Source organism: Crotalus tigris, unplaced genomic scaffold (assembly GCF_016545835.1).
Source record: "Crotalus tigris isolate CLP2741 ecotype Arizona unplaced genomic scaffold, ASM1654583v1 scf7180000021163.878790, whole genome shotgun sequence".
Lineage (NCBI taxonomy): Eukaryota > Metazoa > Chordata > Lepidosauria > Squamata > Viperidae > Crotalus > Crotalus tigris.
In genome coordinates this window covers 507001-531325 of record NW_024098375.1, presented here as the reverse complement: position 1 = coordinate 531325, position 24325 = coordinate 507001, and the positions used below count along the sequence as shown (strand labels likewise).

Sequence of the window (24325 nt, the reverse complement as noted above, 5' to 3'; positions counted from 1 at the left end):
GGACTTAGATCTCTTAGAGGCACGCAGGGATTCATGACTTATAATGTGTTTGACCCCTCCCTCAGGCTCAGCCTAGCCATCTCCTACAACCTATGCTCTAGCCAATCTCTGCAGAATTGGCCCTTGTCTGGATTATCGAATGGGGCTGACATTTTCCACCAATACAGCAGGAGCAGGAAAGGCCATAGAGCAGACCTCAGGGCAGTTTCCACATCTAATCACTTCTGCTGTAGCTCTACTCATTTTCAGTTCTGGTTCCACTCATGTCAGAAGGCAGATCACAGCATGTTTTGATGAATGGGAAACAGAGCCTTTGAAAAGGGGTGGGCCTCGGTGGGGGGCAAGGTTTTCCAGCTTTGCTTTGGTCTGCATGCACTTACCCTGGCTTGCTGAAGAATAGCTTGAGCCTGAGCTTCCTGAGGTGAGATTGCTGGGCCCTTCTCACCACCTCCACTAAAGCGGAACTGTACAGAAGCAAAGCATGTTTTTATTTTTTTAGTCAAAATGAAAAATTCAGAACTGATTTCTATTCACTCATTAATGAAATATTTTTTTACTACAATCTTTAAGAACCTTCCTTTGATATAATGGTGTTTTATGTAGGTAGTTTTTAGGTTGTATAATTTATCACAAATTTTATTTTTTAAAAAATAATCATTACTAAAATAAACAGCATTATTGCTAGTGACAAAGATTATCTCCCATTCAGAATGTGTTAACCTTAAAGAAACTAATTTGGACAAAATTGTATTTGTTTATTATTACATTATATATTGCCCATCTCACTGTTTCAATAAGATTTGAATTGGATCATTTTAATATGGCATCATTCCAAGCTGTAAAGCTCCCCATGCTTTTGAGGAGAATTAATGAATCACTGCAGTCCAAGCTTTCTTTGTCTTACAGCTTAATCTCCAGTTCTGCCTTTAAAATTATCAAGAAGATGTTTTCAATGCAAAGATTACTGGGAACTGTAGCTCGCCACGACTTTGTTGCTTTTAATTAGAGATCCAGCAAACCCAGGTCATTTTTCACATGAAGACGTCCCTCTCAATAAGGATTTAGGCCTAAGAAATATTAGTTTTCTCTCCTCCATTACTGGTGCTGGAAAGTTAAATTTTAGAAGATGTCAGCCCTTCTGGCTGGGCCTGTCTAAAAGTTCAACTGGAATTTGGTTCACTCCTAGGTATGTTATAGCACTACCATCATAAATACATCCTCAACGGAAGTTGCTTTTGTATTTAAAGTCGCAAAACTAATCACTGATGAACTCAGAAATTTATTTAATTAGTATGTCACATAAGTTCAGGCAATTGACTTATTGAAACCATGTTTTAACACAGATCTGGGCATTTTATGGCCTCTAGGTCATATCCAGTCCTTTGGGCCCTGCCCAGCCTGCATGAGGTCAATCATAAAGAAGAAATCAAAAGTAAATAAGTGTGCCATAGGGGACAAGAGAAGAAGCAAAGTCGGATCTGGCTCCGTGCAGTCACCACGAGCTCCTTCAGTCAGCTGGCAGCTGCAGGAGGGATCTAGGACAATTCGCCACAGCCACAGCCATCTCGCCATGGCCATCTCGTCAACGGCAACTCACCATGGGACAATTCACAATGGCCAACTAGCCATGGGACAACTTGCCATGGACACCTCCTTGCAGGATAATTCAATGCGATAAATGTTATCCACCACTATTTTTTGAACATTAGTTCCATTGAGAAAAATGGAAATAATGTCAAAGAAACAGCGGTAGATAACATTTAATGTTATCCCACATGAACTTTTCTGTGGCATGTTGCCCCACAGAAAGCTGGCCATGGTTACTTATCCTGCAGTGAATTGGCTGCAATGAGATGACCGGAGTAAGTTGGCCATGATGAGAAGGCTATAGTGAGATGGCCATTGTGTGATGGCTGGGGCAAATTGTCCCATTCCACGCAGGAGGGTGAAGAAAAAGTACTTTTCTGCACCTGTGAAGAGCTTGCCCCTCACCTGCACCAGTCTGAGGAGTTGAGGTGATAGAATCTGAGGATATCAAATCGGCTTACATTGGTTCAGCCTTCTACAACAGTCCTTGTTTCTCATATGGCCCCTTGGGAAAATTAATTGCCCATCCCTGTTTTAACATGAACAACAGAAATAAAGTGTTCTTTCAAAACCTGATATATACACTTGTCTAGAATGGTGGAAGAAGTGCAGTGTCTGTTATTTCAGGAGTGAGCATCCCTTTTGCAACCTAAGACTATGCCACTGAAATCTGGCCATTTCCCTCATTTCAAAAGCACAATCTCAGGCCGTTTGTATAGCTTGGGGTGAAATGTCACTCTGCTCCATCAATAATGTCATCATGTCACTGGATATAAGCCAGTTTCAGGAATCAGCTCTTGCATTGGTCACTGCTATTGTCTAACTTCTAAGAGCTTCCATCAACCTGGACCTAGGTGATTTATTAAGAGAAATATTAATAGTTGATCATACTGCATTGAAATTCTTATTTGTCCCTTGAAAATGTAATGTTTATAAAGCAAAGTAAGACTTACTGGTAACATTAACATGGTACCCGGGGGTCCAGGTAAGCCATCAGCCCCTGGAAGACCAGCACGTCCTGGTGGACCCTAAGGTCAAAACAGAGATCCAGTAAATGATATAAACATTATACATTTGTTGGAAACATATTAAAGCATGTTTAATTACCACAGTTGCAAATTCAAAAGAATGACTGAAATCCCATCTTATGTTCATTTCATCTCATTTCTGTAGTTTATTAATTAAAACTTCCACAGCAGCTTTTGTGCATGTTTCTTTTAATACACACACTGTTGTCCACATTTTCCTCTTCATTTCATATGTGGATTCCAGGAAAATGTATATATTGTGAGTGCTTTCCCACATATAAGCATGTTTTTGTCTACATCTTGTTCTAATGCAGTATATGCATTTCTGTGTTTCCTTCTTTAAAATATTTTTTGTTTCGTTTTAAAGTTGTGAAATATATGGCAAAATTTATTAATGTATGTTCTGGTTCAAATCTGGGATCAGGAAATGCAAATTAAGAAAGTTTACATTCAAGCATTTCTTACATCTTTATGTAAAAATGCATGCTAATAGATCCCTCAATAGTTATGAACTACAAGAACAAAACGTATATATGCTTAAGAGTAAAACATCTCACAATAATTATGAATAGCTTCCTAGAAGTTGGCAAATCATTATTGCAAACATGTGACTAGTCTTTTTTTTTAATGTTCATGAAGGAAATGTTGAAATGCCTATGTTCTAAGGATACTTTTTAATTCCTCAAATTATAAAACCAGCATTGCAGGCATATGCTAGTGTATAGATTAAAAATTATACTCACTAATCACTTCAATTGCTACCTACGTGCACATACATCATCATATCTTAAATTTATTTCATTGGCACTGCACACAACATTGTTACACAGCTCTTCAACCTGATTACAGGTAGCCCTCAACTTACAACCACAAAAATTATGTTGCTAAGTGAGAAGTGTAAGTTTTGTCCCATTTTATGACTTTTCTTGCCTCAGTTGTTAAGTGAATCACCACAGTTGTTAAATTAGTAACATGGCTGCTAAGTGAATCTGGTTCCCCCATTGACTTTGCTAGTCAGAAGGTTGCAAAAAGTGATCACATGACCCTGAGACACTGTAATCATTATAAATGTGAGTCAGTTGTCAAGTATCTGAATGTAAATGACGTGAACATGGGGATGCTGCAACAGTTGTGTGAAAAATGATCATAAGTCACTTTTCTCAATGCTGTTGTAACTTCAAACGGTCACTAAGTAAATTGTTATAAGTCAAGGAGACTACCTGTACACAGTACGGAATTTTGAGGAGAAATAAACTCATCTAGGATCTTCTTTGCAAGAATAAGCATCAAATACATACATATACCAGAACAACATACAACTCCTAGAGATACATTCAGAATGCAAAACTATAGTGTGAAACAGCATAGCAAAGATGAGGTTAACACTGATTTATCTCCTGTGCATATTCAACATCTAGGATAAGGTCACCTACTGCTTATCTCTTCTTTATCTGAAATGGTGGTAGGCAAAATATTCCGAGAACTTTCTAAATGTTTAAACACCATAAGTTAATACAGTATTGTTTTTTCAGATTGCACACCGTTGGTTTTAGTTGCTGCAAAGCAGGAATTGTCTGAGCTGCCTTGCTTTTGATACTGTCATTTCAGTCCAATTTTACATTTGATAAATGAGTGGACTCATAAAAACTGTTGCAAAAATATCATTACACATGTGGTTTTAGGCCGATAATATCCACAGATCTAGGCAACTCTGCACTTAATGTATCAGTTATTGGAGATCTAAAAAAAAAAAATGCAGCAATGCAATTACAGCACACAGAAGACAAAGCAAAGAAGGGACATGATGGGAACAGATTAACACAGATTTACCCAGCTAAAAATATTTTTGGTTAATATTTAAAGATTAAGTGGGAAATCAGGAAGGGCAAATGGATTGACCTGTACTAATCCATTGTATCAGAAAACTAATAACAAGACTTCAGATATCTCTTATCTCAAGAGATGTGAACAGTTATCCTTCAGATGTAATAGCAAGCAAAACAAACAGAAAGAGAAAGCCAGCTACACTTCCAGTTCAGCCACCTGTTATCACTAAAAGTCATCCAGAAATAACAAGACATCTGCTGGTCTGACTTGTGAAAGCCTTTAAAGCTAGATAATGGAGATTGTTTTCCAACTTTCATTTGCACCACTGATAACAACATTTTCCTTCATCACCTTGAATATAGTCAATAATGTGGACTTGTATTCAGGAGACATGGGAATCTGAGGCCTTCACAATATCCTATTTCCTCCACCAACTCTATTAGATGACCTTTAGATGACCTTTAGACTCAAGGCCCTCCATGTTCTATCTGCACAGCAACAAAAAGGATCTAACATTATCCCGAGAACGTCTAAAAATCTCATTATTTCACATTGGAAGAGTGTCAAATTTGATCTGAAATAGATCAATTAAAACTACTTAATTCATTATCAGAATAAAGATATTTTATTTATATAACAGCTTTGCAAAATACAAAAGTATTCCTATAAGCTACAGTAAGAGATTACAAAACAGCTGCACATCCTTAAGAATCGTTTACACTCCTAGCCATTCAATCTGAACCCTTGGGATGCTCATTTGCAACCCATAGAGACTTACCCTATCACCGGGGTCACCAGGAGGGCCAGTGGAGCCTTGCATACCAGAGGGGCCCGTAATACCCTATAAATAAAGACAATATATATATCAGTTATTCTAAATAACTTTTTACTACAATGATTAGTAGCAATTTTGATGAAGGACTGGCAAAATATGGGAGCTAATAATGGTTGCCCAACAGAAACAAAAATACACGCTAGGTAAATGACACCATTTCCAGATGGAACAATCTGTACTCAATGAAAACTTATGTTATATATGTATGATCCCTGAAGTAGTCATGCAAATATCTCCGTTAATAGTATCATTCTTTTTATTTAAATTATATTTAGAAAGTATATACTTACAGGCGGTCCTGGAGGTCCTGGAGGTCCTTCAATAAGCATTCCCTAAGAAAGGTGAGAAATGTATTGTATATTATGTATTTAATGTATAAACATAAAATAAGTACAGTAGCATTATTGTAGGAAGTGTGAATGGGATAAAATGAACCATAATTTGCAAAACTTTTTGTGCTGCATTTTTTTCCTGTGTTTAACTTTGTAATAATCAGTGGTCCAGGAAAGGTTAATTAGACCTCTTAGGTTTTCTATCTAATATTTGATCTGGTCGGGCTTCATCCTAGTTCTGCCTACTTGTCAGAGTTGTGTGTTTGTAATGCAGCTGCCACCATTTAGCTTGCTAGGGACCAATTGGCCTAGCCTCCCTTTGGTTTTTCTACTTAAGGTCAATAGGGCTCCCTAAAATCTCTAACTGGGTTGAAAAATAAAGGTTACAACAAATGAGAAATAAGCCCTAGCCAATGGGTCCCCAACCTCTGGTCCATGGACCGGGACCAGGCTGCAGCATGCCAGAAGCCAGACTGCGCAAATAAGCAAAGCCCCATTCATGGGTTGTAGGCAGTACATTAAACCACACCCCTTCTGGCCCACAGAAAAACCTCTCTCCACGGAACCAGTCCATGGTGCTCAAAAGGTTGGGGACCTCTGCCCTAGGCCACCCAGCTTCAAAGGATGATGCTAGAAGCTATCCCCTCCTGTTGGGAATAGTTTGAAGAAAAATAAAAACAAGTTCATTAAGTCCTCCAAAGTCCAATAAATACTCTAATAATGATTGAAAATAATTAAACAATAATTAATTAATGATTAATTAAGAATAATTAAAGGAGATCAGTATCAATCACACAACAAAATAAAAATACCAGATGGAATTCAACATAAAACTACAGCAATCTATTCAGAAGTCTATTGAAGAAGTTCCTGAAGTCTCATTATTTTGCATGCCCACAGGCCCCAAAACACAGAATATTAGAAAGAGGAGACTCTGAAACCGTAGTTTAGTTTTTTAAAACTGTTTTTCCAAAAAGGAAGGAAAAATGAGTGTTATTGGACAGAGTTACAGGCATCCAATCCCCAAGATATAGCACTGTCTGTTAATCTTTTCTATCCTATAGTGGTTCCATATCAGGCCATTATTGTCTATATCTATTATTTATCATTAAAAGCTTCAGTCTATTTCAATATTTCCAAATTTGTCATTGAATTCCCTGCCAATGTTGCATGTACTATATTTTTTTCATACCTCTCTGCTACCCTTTATTCCCCCATATGCTATTGATTTAATGTCAATTTTCTGCTCTTAAGTAGGGATTATTTTTCTATTAAGAGCAGCCTTTCTCAGTTTAGCTTGTTCCAGGTGAATTGCAACTACAATGCCCCCAAATTTCCACCAAATCTAGATTTGTTGAATGAGCAGTCTGGGATTTGTTGTCCTAAAAGAACTAAAATGAAAAATGATTTGGGACTCTGATTTACGTGATTCTAGCCAATTTACAGCATTACATTCGAAAGCAAATTCAGAATTATCTACAGTCTCCATGGCTGTGGTTCAAAGAGTAAATACAGGTGAGACAGCATAATTGCAGAGGTCCCATAACTGACCTCTTGAGTAATCCTAGGCAATCTGAATTACATGGTAATTAAAAGATCTATCTAATACTACTTCATGGAGTGGTTTCTAAATGCCTTGTTCCCTTTTAGTAAAAAAAAAGGCTCTAAAAGCAAATTAGTTCTCGGTGTAGATAGAAATATCCATGAAAATCATCACCATGTTAATTTCAGCCTTTGTTGCAAGCGTGCCAGTAGCCTCACATGCTACTGTATATTTTTGTATATTTTTGATTATATGGTTCCCAAGAATTATTATAAGCTCTGTCTTTTTTGACCAATAGAAGCCAGCTGTTTTTTTTTTTTATGGGGCAAGGATATCAAGGGAGGAGGCACCGCCAAATTTTACAGCTTTTTTTTTGAGAAAATTAGAGTTTTATATGCAATATGGGTCACTAACTGAAACAAAGGCTGAGTACCATATTTTCATCCTTATTTTACAAGGAATGCCAAACCCCCCCCCCACCATTGTGTATTAGCAGCTTGTCACTGTTTTTTAGTAGTGTCATCTTGTGGTTACCAAAAGGTTAGAGAAAAAGCTAGGGCCTACATTTGACCCAAAGACCACTTGTTGCCCTACCTCAGGCAAGCACTCAATAGATGAGCCAAACTGTTGATGAACTATATTAGAAAGATCTGATTTTTTTGCATAATACTGGGGAAAGGAAAACTTTTCATATATATGTATTTGTACATACCAGGAATTTTTGTTTATAAATGCATCCAGTTCTTAAATCTTTTACTACAGCAACACACTAGCAAATGCAGTAATATAAATATCAAACGGAAAACACTTTACTCATATATTATCTTTATTCGAAATAGAAACCTAATCAAATATGTTGGTTTTGTTTCTTAAAAGAAACATATGTAGTAGTTTCATTATAAGCACTGCTTTTCAGCATATATCTCACAGAAGGTAAATAAAAACCCTGTCCCTTTTTGCTTTAGAAATATTTTATGATATTTCAAACGCTTTTCATGATTTTACTGGCTTACTAAGAGGGTATTTGCATTGTCTCCTCATCCTGATAGAGAAGTATCTAGCATACGGCACAGCAGAAGGGTTAACAGCAACTTGGGAAGACGGACATTCATTGGAATACCTTTTTTTTCTTACAAAAAATTATCTATTATTGATGTGGATTCAATTTTGGATGATGTGTTTTTTATTCCGCCATCATCTAGGCTAGCAGAAATATCTCCTCCTAAAGGAGATAGTGAAAATAACTATTGCCAGAACTGGTAATTTTGACAAAAGGTGGAATGGGACATTTTAAAATTGAGAAACAGTGTCAAATTGGAAGAAAACTACCACAGATCAGGAAAGTACAGCATTTATGTTCCACTCTCATAAAATTCATTCCCCCAAAAAGATGATTCGGAATAATGATCAAGCCCCTCTGATGCTGCTTCCTGCTTTTCCCAGATTTATCTTTGAACAGTAGATAAGGTAGGAGAATAGTAAACAGTAGAGAAGCTTGCAACATTTTAGAAGCATAGAATGCCTATTTATGGCAAAGAGCGTGGGAGCATGGGAGAATGTAGCAATAGCACTTAGACTTATGTATCGCTTCACAGTGCTTGACTCTCACAGTGCTTGACTCTCTAAGCAGGGTCAGCATATTGCCCCCTACATTCTGGGTCCTCGGAAAGATGGAAGGCTGAGTCAACCTTGAGCCCAGTGAGAATCAAACTGCCAAACTGAAGGCAGCCGGCAGGCAGCAGAAGTAGCCTGCAGTACTGCATTCTAACCTCTGCGCCACCACAGTGAATTGGCACTCTTAAACATACCTTAAAACAGTGGTGGCGAACCTATGGCATGGGTGCCAGAGGCGGCACTCAGAGGCCTCTCTGTGGGCACGCGCACCATCACCCCAGTCCTAGGCCTTCAGCTGGGTTTTATAAAACCGTTTTGCTTTAGGCTTCTGCTGCCATGTGCAAAAAAAAAAAAAAAGAAGGTTCAATCAATCAGTCAATTTCAACTTCTCGTGGGGAAAAAAAACATCTTGCAAAGTTGGAATTGATTGATTGAATTTTTTAGTCCCACCCAGTCTACCGTTACCACCACAACTACGCTCACCCAATGGGCCACACCCTCCAATGGGCCATGCCACCCGGCACCCGACGATGCATAAGTGGGTTTTGGGTTGGAGTTTGGGCACGGTCTCTAAAAGGTTCACCATCACTGCCTTAAAATAATGCAGTAATGAAGATCCAAGCCTTAAATACAAACCCACTGATTCAAAATTTGATGGCAGTCAGGCAATTCCTCTCAATGGTCTTTTACAAAAAAGAAAAACCCTTATTTTGGTAAATGGAGGAGAAGGAGCACTGATAATGTTAGACCAAGCTCATTTTAAATACCTAAATAAAATTTCCAGAAAAAGAAAAAAGAAAATCTCAAAAGGAAATGAAGAGAGACATATTCAGGTCCAAAGAAAGAATCCGATACATACATAATATTAAGGATCTAAGCCAGTGTTTCCACATCTAATCACTTCTGCTGTAGCATAGCTGGCTGTGGAATTCTGGGAGTTGAAGTCCACATGCCTTAAAATTGTCAAGGTTGAGAAACACTGATCTAAGCAGGGTATATAAGTATCATTGTGATGAAGTAACATATTGTACTAAAACTGAGAAGGAGCTATAAATGGTTTATATATCTAAATTTAATAATACATTAAAAATTGAACTACTGTTGTGCTAACATTTTATGGACATACTTTTATTTTTTACAAATGTCACTCATTTATTCATTATTTTATATTTTTTCTGATTTTAACATTGCTATATTTTCAACTGTTATTTATATATTTATTTTGTATAATATATAAAATTTTATTATCATTTTATTACATATATTATATATAAAATAGCATACTCACTGGTTCAATGACAGCTGCTTCTCCTTTCTGTCCTTTTTCTCCATATACTTGATGGCCATTCACCTACCAAATTAATGCACAAATATATAAGGGTACAGGTAACAACAACAACTACTACAACAGGTCCTTGGAAAGGACTCGATGGGCAGTCAAAAATGCCAAATTCAGTCTCATCATCTGGCTGACTGCACGAAGAACCATAATATTTAATAACACTTAAATAGCTTGTTTCTGAGAACTTTCAGAGAATTTCTTAGAATTTACTGGTTTCTCATTAGATCTTCACAAAACTGAAAACTGAAGCATGCCATAAGCCTGAACACTCTGATGTGTTCTTAACCTGCAAGTGAATTCCTAAATTCCATGAGAAATTAATATGCTGCTTTATACCAATACAAGATTCTATCCACCCTTGACTGCACTGGCAGAAACTCAATCCTATCTGGAGTTGCCTGGAACAGCACTTTGAATATCTGCATATAAAGTGTGTGATTTACTTTATTGATCAACAAAGTAGTTCCCCATGTTGATAAACTGGTAAACAAAATAGCTTAGCAGAATCCATCCAAATCAACAGCTTTGATGTAGACTTCCATTGAATGTGGTCCTTTTCTATGTAGTACCCGTTCACTAACTTCCTTCATATTAATATTAACAGGGGAGGTGCAGTCTGTACCACAAAGGTCTCTTATGATAACAATATTTTCTCCTTTAAAAAAAAAGAATCCTGAAAACTACTTTTCTAAGAGTTAATCTGAGATTTTCAATTTGTGACTATTGGCATTTTTTGTTCTATAGATTCAAAAAATATTGTGGCAGGCTGGTTTTTGGGTGTGTGCGTGTGTGCGCACAAGTTTATGATTATTTACTGAAAGAGTCATGGGATTAAGCAGTCATAAACACAAATGGTTTGTAAATACAAATTGTATATTCAGCCCTTTGTGAATGAGAGAGCAGAAGTCCACTTACAGTCTTACTTATTCACAGGTGGTCCCTCACTTTACAAGCACAACTGTGCCCCAAATTTCCATTGATAAGCAAGGCCGTTGTTAAGTGACATGCACTCCATTTTATGACCTTTTCACAGTTGTTAAGCAAATCACTGCAATTGTTAAGTGAACCATCCAGTTGTTAAGCAAATCAGGCTTCCACATTGACTTGGCGTGTCGGAAGCCAGTTGGGAAGGCTTATAAATCGTGATCACATGACCACGGGACAGTGCAACTGTCATAAATACATGCCAGTTGCCAAGTGTCCAAATTTTGATCATGTGACCATGGGGAAGCTGCAACAGTCATTAAGTGTGAAAAACGGTCATAAGTCACTTTTTTCCGGGCCACTCTAAGTTTGAATGTTCACTAAACGAATGGTTGTAAGTCAGGGGACTATCTGTACAAGGGCAGCTTATAAATCACATGAATTAATCAGATTTATCCGGATAGAGGTTGCACCAACCAGGAGGGGATTAAAAAAAAACAGGAAAGGATGTACAGCATTCTTATAATGCATGAAATATGAAAACATTGGGATGGTGTACTTAAATGGAAAAAATTGGAAATTCAGATAATTAGCATTGAGAAAATCATGACTGATACGAATGGACTGAACATAAAGGGGAAATTAAGCATAAACAAAAATCACAAAAATAGGATGCATGGTAAACTAATGAGATGATTTTTATAAGAATAATATAAGCTGGTAAAAAAAATGTTATACATAGATGTTATCATTATCTGTACAAATATGAAAAGATGTCTATATTTAATTGATACATTGAAAATATTAAGAATTATATTTGTTTAAGATTGAAGAAGGATCTTAAAGAAGTTTAAGATACTATTGGGAGAAGGGAAGAACAAAAAATATATATAAATTAATATACTAATTTTGGAATTATCAAAATCAACCATTATCGACTGTTAATTAATTATTATTGCTTTTTTAAAAAAAAACATATAAACCAAGACAACACACTGTACACCAGACACTGGAGATTGTTATTGTAAAAAAACCAATAAAATATTAAAAAAAAAAAACAGAAAAGGAGAAACCTCACCCTTAAGTTAGCCTGGAGTCAAGCCTATATGATGATTATTACTTCACATTATTTATTAACATTAATTAAATAATTAATGATTCTTAATGATTCACAATGACTCACAACAATCAAAGAAATTACAATCAAATCATTAAAAATAAAAAGAGAAAGATAAAATATGCTGATGAAACAAGAGGTCTCATTTTTTCTTGCCAAAGGCTCTTCTAAAACAAGTGCAGAGAAGAGGTCATGCACTGTGACTGTCCTATTCAATTCTTATTCATCGTAGTTTGTCCTTTCTGAAGATTTATTTAACATCTTCTTATAATTTGTTTGGTTTATGTTTAATTTCTATTCCATTGTTAATACCATTCTGTTCATCGACTTCTGCCTTGATGGACTGTGTGGTATATAAACTGTAGAATAAGAAATAAATATATTCTAGGAGACATTAGTCCCTATGTTGCTTTGGATGTATCTGTCCCCTAAATTATTGAGAATACCAAAGTCCTTAAATCCAAATGTACAACTTCAAATAACTACCAGTGGGAGATAATGGTTTGACACAAGTAAGTAATAAGAAGGAATCAAATGAATCTTACTCTTAAGCCAATGACATTTCAATGAGATGCACAGTGAAGATTTTCCAATTGTTGCTTATGGTGGATCCCAGACCATCTAAGAGCAATCTTTCTGAGGCCCTATATATGTGCAGAGCTTTCTAGATGAAACTTACTACAGTAGATCAGTGTTTTTCAAGTTTGGCAACTCCCAGAATTCAGCTCCCAGAATTTCCCAGCTAGTATGGCTGGCTGAGGAATTCTGGAAATTGAAGTCCATACATTTTAGAGTTGTCCAGATTGAGAAACACTTTAGTAGATAACTCTGAAATATTGAGATCTGCAAGATTACACATTGTTTGTATATATCTGCAAGATTACACATAGTTTGGATGACTTATTATAACTGATCCTCAAACATCAGGATGCCTTTGCAAGAAATAAACTTGATCCAATTTATGAATGTTTATGAAGCTACAATCTATGTGGAACACCTTTCTATTAGAAGTAGGTCTGATACTACTTTCAGCACTGCCCTGTTTTGTTAGGATTTTTGAAAAATAAAAGGTCAAAGTTCTATTCCTTTTGTTTTATTTTTCACACAAGCTACTTTTTTATATTATTAGTTTTTCACGTAATATTGTATGTACTGTTTCTACCCTGGAATTCTTTTTTGAAAGAAAGAAAGAATATATAGTTTTCAAAATCAAGACATAATCAACTAATCATGTTGTGATTGATGCCTCTATCCCTGCATGTAGGCAAAAAAAAGGCTATTTACAAATATTTATTGGCTAGGAGAAATCATCTTATTTATAAGTAGCTGATAATGAAATTCAATTTAACAAAATTCCTCTTTTATCTCTAACATTGCAAAAACACAAGGCAACACAACACAACAAATGAAGTGGATGAGAACTCTCAAATTCACACTTCTAGGTTGATACAAGGCTATATTTTTAAAATCAATTTTTTAACCAAGTCTTTTTTATGGAAGTATACACAGATAGTCCTTCCTTAACAACTACTCATGTAATGACCTTTCAAAATTACAATGGGTCCAAAAATGTTACTTACAATCCATCCTTGAGGTTAGGTTTGTCATGCTTGAAACTGGCTCACATTTACAATCGGTTGCAGTATCCTGGGGTAATGTGACCACAATTTGCAACAATTTTTGCTGAGGTTTTTTTTTTTTTTTTGCAAAAACCACCTGTTGGAGAATGGATTCACTTAACCACTTAACATGGCTTGCTTAACAACCACATAATTCTCTTAATGATTGTGGTGATTGCCTTAAGATTGTCATAAAATCAGTTCTGAAATCAAGCCAAGATCCATGGTGACACACTCAATGACCGCAGTGCCTTTTGACCAAAATTCTGACCTCAGTTGTGGTTGTTAAGTGAGGACTACCTGTAAATATTCCCTTTCCTTTTTCCATCTCTAATTAAATGATAGAAAATATAGATACCCATAAAAAAAATCTGCTAGCCATTAAGCATCTTTGAAGACTATCTCAGATGTATCCAACTTACGGTTGTTTCTGTGATATCAGTCTCTGCAGGAACTCCAGGCCCAATCTCCTCATTAGTAGGATTGGTTGGCTTCTCTTCATATTCTTTATATTCATAAAAATCATATTCGCCTAAATCTCCATCTACCAGAACTTCAGATTCGCTGTGGTCTATGCCTCTGTTTCCATAATCTGTTTCCTCATTATTTTTAGTCTTTGAATTATAATCCTCTCCTGTTACGTATTCTTCAGTAAATACTTCTTCAACAGGAGTTTGCTATTCATATAAGCAGTAGAGGTTTGGAGGAATAGGATGAATATGTGGATTATAGTTAGTAAAGCAATGTAAGCATTTTGCAGATTTTAAGGTAATGCTTTGCAAAATAAAACAACAGCTATATAGCTTGACATCTTTTAACTTGTTTCTGAAAAACTCACAAGCCAGTTTTTCAGAGTTATTAAAAGAATGCTCCAACGTACATGGTTATCTGCAATGAAATTAATTCTTTTGAAAATGTATACGTTACCATTTATGCATATATTAAATGAAACCCTGTGTAAACTGGATTGATGTAAGATTATTTAGTGACAAAGTCTCACTAGTTTTTTTATTGAATTTTTCAGGTATGACATTCCTAAGCCATAACAACAGTAGTGTCTGTGTATGTTTATTTATCAAAATTATTTCTAAGTTTTTGTGCTTGGCTTCACACATATTAGTGTCAGTAACAATGTTCAAAATATGTACCGAGTTCTAATGAAATGTTGATTAAGCTTATGTAACTGTCATATTAAAGTTAAAAACTTTTATGGAAAAGTTGGAGGAGCTGGGCAAAAGCAAAAGCTGCAGGGAGATGCAATAGCTGTCTTCAAGTATTTGAGGTTCCTCTAGAGAAAATAGGGCAGAGTTGTTCCAGAAGATAGGACAATAAATGATGAATTTAAGTTACAAGGAAGTAGATTTTAGCTGGAAGCAAGAATTTTTTTTATAATGATAATAATTGTTCAAAATGGAGCTCTAGGATACAGAGGCCCCTTCTTCATTAGAGGTGAATGGCTGTCTTTTAGGGAAGTTGCAGTAATGGATTCCCATACAAGATGGAGTTGGATTGGGTGATATATATATGTTTTCTGAGGTTTATATATATATATATATATATATATCCATGCACATTTAAAGCCGAAAAGATAGAAGCTAAATCTTTTTATCTGAATGCACTGTTTTGCAAAATCTTAAGCTTATCCAAGTTCAACATTATATCCTTAATAAAGAAAACATTGTTCAACATTGATTGAACATAAAAAGTGGCTATTACAGAAGAGAGCAACTCTGAAAGTTCTGATTGAGAGCTGTGTGAAACCAAGCATTAAACTGTTAAGCGCTAGCTTTAGTTAAATAGCATTTTCTTCAATATACAGAGACATTAACTTTAGAATAAGACAATCAAGCCCCACAATAAATGTATCTGCTTTAGCACAATTCAAAATCTTTAGAAATTATTGCTTAAAATCTCTTTTTTATATATATAGCATGGCAATATTTATGAATCACAGTACCCACATTCATAAATATTAGTTGATTATGCACACTCAGAATTGAGCAGATATCAGCAACACAAAGTTAAGGCTAATTTCCAATAAAGCTTTTGATTCAGAGTCTAAAAAAAGATACATTTAGATATCAGTGTATATCTTTCAAATGCAGCTGAATTGTAAACTCTAGAGGTATAGAAATAGATATCCCTAACCAAGAAATGAGAAATGTACTTGACAAAAGTTATGTGTATGGGTTCCCATACTGAACTAGGAACCATGAGGACATCCAGATGCATATCTTTATGGTGTGGTGCGGTTAGATATCATAGTCACACCTACTTAATCTTACTCAATATTTGGTACAAATGAGACTGCAATATAAATGTGAATAAATTGATTTTTTTGTACATAGCCAAGTGACTATTCTCAAGACTCCAGTCATCATCCACTCACTGTTTTTCTCTCTTATGTAGGAGTCTCAATTGGAGCAAATCTTGTCTATAATGACTACTGAAAAAAACTAATACTTCCTTTCAGGCCACTGAAATCAAAAGTGTGGGCAATGTCTTACATCATACTTAGGTATCCTTGAGCTTTGCTTGGCCATTATTGAATTCTTTGCTTGACATCCAAAAATGTATGTGCTTGCATTCCTACAGAAAATAGGAATCTCTTGAAGTCATTTCTCAGGTAAAGACTGAATGTGACTATGAAATACCACAAAACTGGATCTCGGATTTAACACACGACTTTAATCTTTAACTGTTCTCTTATTATTTTATTTATTCATTAGATTTTTATCCTGCCTTTATTACTTTGTAAGTAACTCAAGGAGGAAAACATGCATAATACTCCTTCCTCATCCTATTTTTCCCCACAACAAATCTGTGAGGTGGATTGGGCTAAAAAGAATGACTGGCCCAAAGGACCTTTCAGGCCTAAGGTAGGACTAGAATTCACAATCTCCTGGTTTCTAGGCCAGTACCTTAACCACTACATCAAACTGGTTTTCTGGCTAGCTGATAATGACATGGTAATATATATTTTTTTACTGATTAAAATCTTTGAAATAGGTCTGCCATTATATTTCTCTATTCTTCATTACCTCATTTCGTCCAGTTGTTTGAGTAGGGATTGCAGTCTGGTAAGCTTCAGTTCCATAGTCAGCCACATTATACTCATGATATTCATCAACAGCATTGGCCTAATGTGAGAGGAAAAAGTACAAAGTTAATAGGCAAGGAAAAAGGCAAACACTTAAAGAAGAATTTCTATTTAGCTAGATTACAGTATTAGCCAGCGGTGCTTTCATCTACTAAGGGTTAGAGCCAGTGGTGGAATTTAGCTGGTTCGCATCGCTTTGGTGGAGGCGTCCCACGCCTAGAACAGCCCATAGGAAGTGCATGGATGTCACTTCCAGAAGTCCATTCTAGGCCTCGGAGCCCAGGCCTGCGTCCATGCAGAAAACCAGATGTTCAGGTATTTGAATCCCACCACTGGTTGGAGCTACTGGTTTTCATTATCACAGATCTTCCAAGCTCAGTTTGGAGAGATCTTGATTATTTCTGAGCTACCTTTACCCCTATTTTGCCTTTGGCTGCAGCTCGAGAGCTTTTCTTCTTCTTCGATGACAGGGTTTCAGATTTTTTGAATTTGAACTTTTGGGGGTTGTTCTTTGAGTTAGCGATCCCTGTCTTCTTCTTCTTTGGGGCTTTGTTCTTTTTCTGAAAAAGGGGGTGAAAGATGGAAGGGGAGAACATAAACAAACAAAAGGGGAAGAGCAGTAAGACATGAAAGATATCAGGATAAGAAAGGACAACAAATAATGACTTCCTGTCAATTGCCTTTGGCTGCCGCTGTTGAATTAAAATGAGTTTCATGGAAAAACAAGAAAGGAAAGAAGACAGAGTGAGCTTGATCAACACTAAGACACCACGTGACAAACCATCAGACAGACAGGACGACGGACATCAGACAACATACACACCACGTGCCGTTACCTCAGTGTATGCTACAGTCTCATCGTATAATGGGGGTCCATCTGTTATAGTTTCAAGGTCTTTATAATCTTTATAATCTGGATCCCCATAGTCATAGTCATATTCGATTAAATCTTCAGTTCCATACTAAATTGCAAAAGGAAAAATACGAAGCATTGGTGGATTAGTGGCAGGAAGCTCTAGTAGCAGCCCTGGAAAGCTCTTTCTTATGCTTCCCTTTTATAGTTAGAAATAAAAGTTACATCATTAATGTATCAGATACATAGTAGGATTTTCTTTCATAAGGAACTAATTAAAAAAGTATTATTTTACTTTACAAATTAAATTTTAAAAAGGGCACTGTGACTTTTTTCTTTTGCTAAAACATGATTTATGATTAACATTTTACTGTGTTACCATGCAGAATGGGAAAACTTGCTGGGGCCAACTTGCCATGCAAGACTCACCATGGGACAACTCACCCTGGCCAACGTGCCATAGGACAACTCGCTGTGGGACAAAAATTATTCAATTTAATTATTTTCAATATTTTTAAAGAATATTTTAATTTTTGTCATTCATATTTCATTTTGTCCCTCCTTTCTTTAATGATTCTATTCCACCATTTCTTTTATATTAGTGTAACTCTTGTCTGCGGCAAGTTGTTCTGTGGTGAGTTGGCTCTGGAGAGTTGTCCTAGACCCTTATACGGAGCGCCTTTATATTAAATGTAAAAGCTTATCTTCAGCTTTTGTGTTGCTTAATGTTATTATTGAGCTGAGAAATTCCCGTAACTAGTCATGTATCCTACTAGCACTGTATCTTACTAGGTGACATAAAATAAGGATTAATAAATATAATCCTGGATTACAAACATAGTACCAAATCTTTTACCACCGGAATAGTTTCCTATATTTAGCAATATATTTAATCCAGAACACCAGCTTGTAGATGTATTACCATGTTTCCCCGAAAATAAGACCTGGTCTTATTTTTATTTTATTTTTTTTCCTCCAAAAGAGGCACCAGGTCTTATTTTGGGGGGGGGTGTCCTTTCCATGGTCTCACCTCACAGCGGTGGCACCGACAGTCCTGCCCAGCTGGGGCTGGGAAATGGCTCTACAGCTGAGAATGGAGCTCCAGATTGACACGCATGGCGCCCCCGGCATGCATTTCACCATCAGATGCCTTCCAGAAAGGCCTTAACTAGCTTGGTGCTTTAACCACAACTCCAAACTGGTACTATTATTATATGGAGAGCCAGTTTGGTGTTGTGGTTAAAGCACCAGGCTGGAAAGTGGGAGACTACTAAGTTCCACCTTAGGCATGAAACCAACCGAATGTCTATGGGCCAGTTACTCTCTCTTAGCTCTAGAAAGTAGGCAATGGCAAGCCATTCTGAAATCTTGCCAAAAAAGCTGCACGGACTTCTCCAAGCAGTCTGCTGATGTCAACACTGACTCAAAATGACCCCGCAAAAAAGTTACATGAGAAGAAACACAAAAGAAATGAGACATGAGTCATTTTCTGGCATTAGGGTTTGTCCCTTTTATTCTGACCTCCATATGTTACTGAGAAAGTTCTAAAGTGACACTATAACCATATCATGCTGAGTTGTGCGATTCAAAATGCCATGATGTTAAATTCAGAGGGTAAACCATTACTGTTCTGAATAACAAAGGGAGGCAATATGACAGCAGATGTGAACTGCACATAATTGAAAGATAGAGCACAAAGGCAAAGCATGGAAAAATTAATCTAGTCTCATATGGAATTAATCTATATTTTTAATCTCACTTATTTAGACTCTTATTACTCTCAAAGTTTGATTTAAAGATATCCTCCACAAAATGTAGACTCCCTCCAAGTAACATTGAAGTTTAACTGACCATAATAGGTCTGATATAGTAGAAGTACCTATTATGCCTCAAGCCATTACATGTTCTTTACAATAAGTATTAATGTTGACATTTTTGACCTGACCCGAACTTTTTTATCTACAAAAGATAAAATGTATTGTTTATTGTCTTGTAATTTCAGCAGATACAATGTTTTGCAAAGGAAAACTAGCACATTTAAAAAGAAATTAAGATTATCTTCTAGGAACTCAGTAGTTTGTTTTAATACTGTATGTATTCATTACGTACTAGCAAACAAGAAAGTAATTTAATTTTCCAAATTTTAAAGAAGTTTAAGCAAAGGTACAGCTGCTTGAAAGGAGACATTAACTTTAATGAACTGACTCTTTAAACCAATGGTACCTTTTTGAAAACCAACGAATGAAAACAATCAACTCCAAATAAATTCAGAAAGGAAATAGTAAGACACGGTTTTAGAAGTTTCAAAACAAAATTAAATATTCCAAGAAGATATTCTTAAACCCTGTATATTTTTCTGAATTTGATTTTTTCCCCTCTTAGCTGAATTTCTGAAACCTCTACTGACAGACAACTAAGAGATTGGTGTTGTAGTTAAAGTGCCAGGCTACAAACTAGGGGACTTTGTGACCACAAAGGAATGTAACACCTCAATATCTTTCTTCTTTGGCTGGCAACCAAGGAAGCTCAATTACATGGGCTCATGTGGGCAAACAAACAAAAATGAGTGAAAATATGTCACTAACAAAAACTTCATTGAATTCAGTATAATTATTTTATGAAGCGGGTAAAGAGGGAAAAAGAGACGGAGAATGTCTTAGTGGCTAGATTGACACATTCTAAAGTACCCAGTTGAATCACACAAGTTTTCAACATATCAACTCAGTTTTGAACCAGACTAGTTGAAAGTTATGTGCGTTTAAATTACCAGCCCTTTTATAAAATTCTTTTTGAAATGAACAGATAAGAAGTGGCATGTCTTTAAGAAAAGGCAGAAATCCCAGACTAATCCATCTCTTGGGATGCTAATGATCAAACATGTTAATGTATGAAAACAACCTTCTTCCAAATATCTGCCTTAGCTAAGGCAACTCGCTAAGTATTTCAGATTAGTCTAAGAAAGTTTTTAAAAATAAATAATATGACTATCAACCCACATAAAGTCAACTAGTCATGAATAAGGGCTATAATTCAATAGCAAACTATCCCTAGGAAGCATAAATTTTAGCAGGCAAAAAAATATTAGTTATGTTTCTAGGACAGCTACACAGGAATCCTAGAATTCGATTTAAAAAATGGGGAATGTCTTGCACAAGATGAAGGCTATAAATTATAATTTACAAATTATAAAATTATAAGTTATAATTATAAGTTACAAAGCAAGGGCTTTATCACTGAGCCACTGAGAAAGGAGTTATTATTTCTTTCTAGCACTCAGATGAGCAATTAGTCAGCATTTTTAAAAGGATTGCCTAAGTTTAGCATTATTTCTATTAACAATGAGAGCATTTGTCTGATTGCAAAATTAGCAACTGCTCCAGACTATATCAATTTGGGGGTAAATAAAGTGACTAAAGACAGATTAGAAGCAGTTCTTTGGAGACTACAAAACAAATGGAAACATTGACTGAATAAAAAAAAGTGCCAAGTATGGTGATTAAAAACACACACACAAAAAGACAAAGTAAATTGATATTCATTCTAAGGCTTGCCAGAGGCACATTTTGAAAAGCTATTCATTCATAAGATCAAGAAGATACATACAAAAAAAGGGGGGATATTTAGAAAGCAGAATTGCACCACACACAATCAATTGAAAAATGTTTATGCTCTTCTAGGACCTTCTGTTTAATATTTCCACAAAGTATCGCTTTAAAAAAGGTACCATTATGTTTATTTATTATATTCACAACATAGACCTATAAGGACTTTGTGAAATATAGTATAAATTTTTCTTCTGTCTCATGTTTTTCCTAAATTTGTGAGCTGTCATTAATATTTTTTTGTAAAAGAGCCAAGAATTCAGTGAACCAGTATGCTATAATAAATGTACATTTTCCCCTCTCACTTAGCTTTGTCAATCTACCTAAAGACTCTAGACAGATTATTATGCTAACTAGATGCGCAGTCTAACAGTCTGCTAATTTTGAGCAAACTTTACTGCAGTTGGATGAACTAGACATTATAAAAATGTTCTTGATATAATATCCATCACAGCTAAATTGCTTTTCTTTCTGAGACAACTTTTGGACTGTCATAGTTCATCATTTCCAATCCACCATGATACTATGGGTCTGTTCCAGTTAATACAGCTTTGCCACATGTAACCTAAGAATGAAACATTATGGCAATGGATTTTAACATTTTGCAATGTATGTATGTATATCATTTGAGCAGATGAAATCACTTTATACAGAATCAAATTATTAGTGATACAAGTGATATTTTAGATTCTTTAGATATTTCTTTTTATTGATGATTGGTCATTCACAGGCAACTAAAGAATTTGTCACCAAGAATATCCCTTCTCTAAATCTTGGCTCATGCCTGGAATCTATTCACATCATTTTCTGAATTTATTTTGTGTGATGTTGGCAATTATATTTCAGTATAAAATAAGCCTTGTGTCTTCTTAGTTATGATCAAGTTATGTTTTAACAGGATTAAGACTATTTGTTATATTTCTTCTCTTTAATTTTAAGCCACAGGCATCTTCTTTCTCAACATAGACCTCCTGACGGTCCAAATACCTGATGGAGATGAAACAGTCTGCTTAGCTTGATAAATCAAGACCTTCAAAGTGTATCTTCTTTCAGATGGAGAAATACAAAACATAGAACAGTGATGGCGAACTTTTTAGAGACCGAGTGCCCAAATTGCAACCCAAAACCCACGTGTTAGAAGTAAAGTCTTCATCCTGGTTCATCCAAGCCGGGAATAAATAAGCAAACATGGTGACTGCTTTGGGAAGAAGGTTACAGTTTATTGCAGAAAGATGGTTCTTCAGGAAAGTGCAGAGGAGAGAGAAGGGCAGAGAGCACAGAGAGAGATTGAGCACATTGGCAGTAGGTTTTATACCCCCCCTAGCCTTTTGTTTGGAATAGTTTCCTGTTCCTGTGGCATGAACCTTGAGACTGTTTCTGAGTGTTTGTCTAGGCCTTGATATCTGTGGTTTAATTCTGTTATCATATCCTGCTTCCCAGGTGATGGGGCTGATTCCTAGAGTTTGGGTGGGGTATGCAGATCTTCTCTTTTGTCTTCTTGATTGCTCTAGCTCCAACTTTCTGATGGTTTTACATTTGCATTTGTATAGGGCTAAAGTCTTGCTTGGGGCAGAGAGATAGATTTGGGGCCAAGTTTGGTTTTAAAAAGTCCTTTTGAGGAAAAATATATTTTTCTGCCCTTTTTAATATTTCCTTCTGGGCTAACTTTCATCGTCGAGTGCTGGGTGGGTGTGGCCCATTGGGTGGGTATGGCCAATTGGGTGGGCATGGCCCATTGGGTGGCCATGGCTGTGGTGGTAATGGCAAACTGGATGGGACTAAAAAGTTCAATCAATCAATTCCAACTTTGCAAGATCTTTTTTTTCCCGCAAGAAGTTGAAATTGACTGATTGAACCTTTTTTTTTTTTTTGCACATGGCAGCAGAGGCGTAAAGCGAAAAGGTTTCATAAAACCCAGCTGAAGGCCTAGGACTGGGGTGAGGGCACACGTGCCCACAGAAAGGGCTCTGAGTGCCACCTCTGGCACCCGTGCCATAGGTTCGCCACCACTGACATAGAACATAGAATAATAGAGTTGGAAGGGACTTCATAGTTCTTCTAGTCCAACACCCTGCTCGAGCAGGAGACCCTACATCATTTCAGACAAATGGTTGTCCAACCTCTTTCTGAAAGCTTTCAGTGATGGAGCACCCACAACTTCTGAAGGCAAGTTATTCCATTGGTTAATTGCTCTCACCATTAGGAAATTCTCCTTAGTTCTAAGTTGCTTCTCTCCTTGGTTAGTTTCAATCTATTGTTTCTTGTCTTGCCTTTTGGTGCTTTAGAAAATAGTTTGGCCCTCTCATCTTTGTAGAAGCTCCTCAAATATTGGAACAATATTGGAACATATCCCCCACAGTCCTACATTTCTCTTAAGGAATTTGAAATTCCTTTCCTTTTAAGCAGTAACATACACTCAAAACAAGTTTGGAGGACCTAATGTTTCAGAATAATGAAGCTAAAGATGGGTGGATTTTTAATTTCTTGGGAAAAAGATAGGCAGTTCTCCCTTCTAAAACTCTCTCTCTCACACACACACACACACACTCCACTTCTTAATTCTCTGATAACAGTTGCTGCAAAGATTGAACAGACAATTTGTGTTGGAATTTCTAAACTATGAGACAGACTGAGGATTACTTCTGGAGTCTCCCCTGGTTAGCTGCTTCATTCCTAATCATTTTTTTCTCCGCCTGGGAAAGGCACAGAAAGAGCAGAAGCATTATCCAATGATCATGAAGTCTCATGTTTGATCACAGATTACACTGACCTTATAAAGTCATATACATACGATAAGATCTGATTGCTGAAATAGCTACTTTCTGAACTTGTACCATTTCGGATGGCTGTTACTGCTCATGTAACTGAATTGTCCTCTGTATCAAAACTAGAATAACATAAATATAATTATATGCATGCAAAAGTAGATCTCAGGAGAAGGACTCCACATTTATTTCTAAAGCCGAGAGGAACATTAAACCAAGTCCTTTTACCCTTTCTAT

At 36.2% G+C, this 24325-nt stretch overlaps 1 protein-coding gene across 1 annotated transcript in view; it reads right to left on the bottom strand.

Annotated features, from left to right (window-relative positions):
- COL11A1 (collagen type XI alpha 1 chain) overlaps positions 1-24325 on the bottom strand; it is a 263838-nt gene that overhangs the window by 159568 nt on the left and 79945 nt on the right. The window contains exons 6-13 of the mRNA XM_039369563.1: positions 17705-17830; positions 16810-16908; positions 14191-14445; positions 10055-10117; positions 5568-5609; positions 5221-5283; positions 2541-2615; positions 381-464 (exon numbers count right to left, since the gene is read on the bottom strand). Coding sequence (XP_039225497.1) covers positions 381-464; positions 2541-2615; positions 5221-5283; positions 5568-5609; positions 10055-10117; positions 14191-14445; positions 16810-16908; positions 17705-17830 — 807 coding nt within the window. The remainder of the gene's footprint in view (positions 1-380; positions 465-2540; positions 2616-5220; positions 5284-5567; positions 5610-10054; positions 10118-14190; positions 14446-16809; positions 16909-17704; positions 17831-24325) is intronic.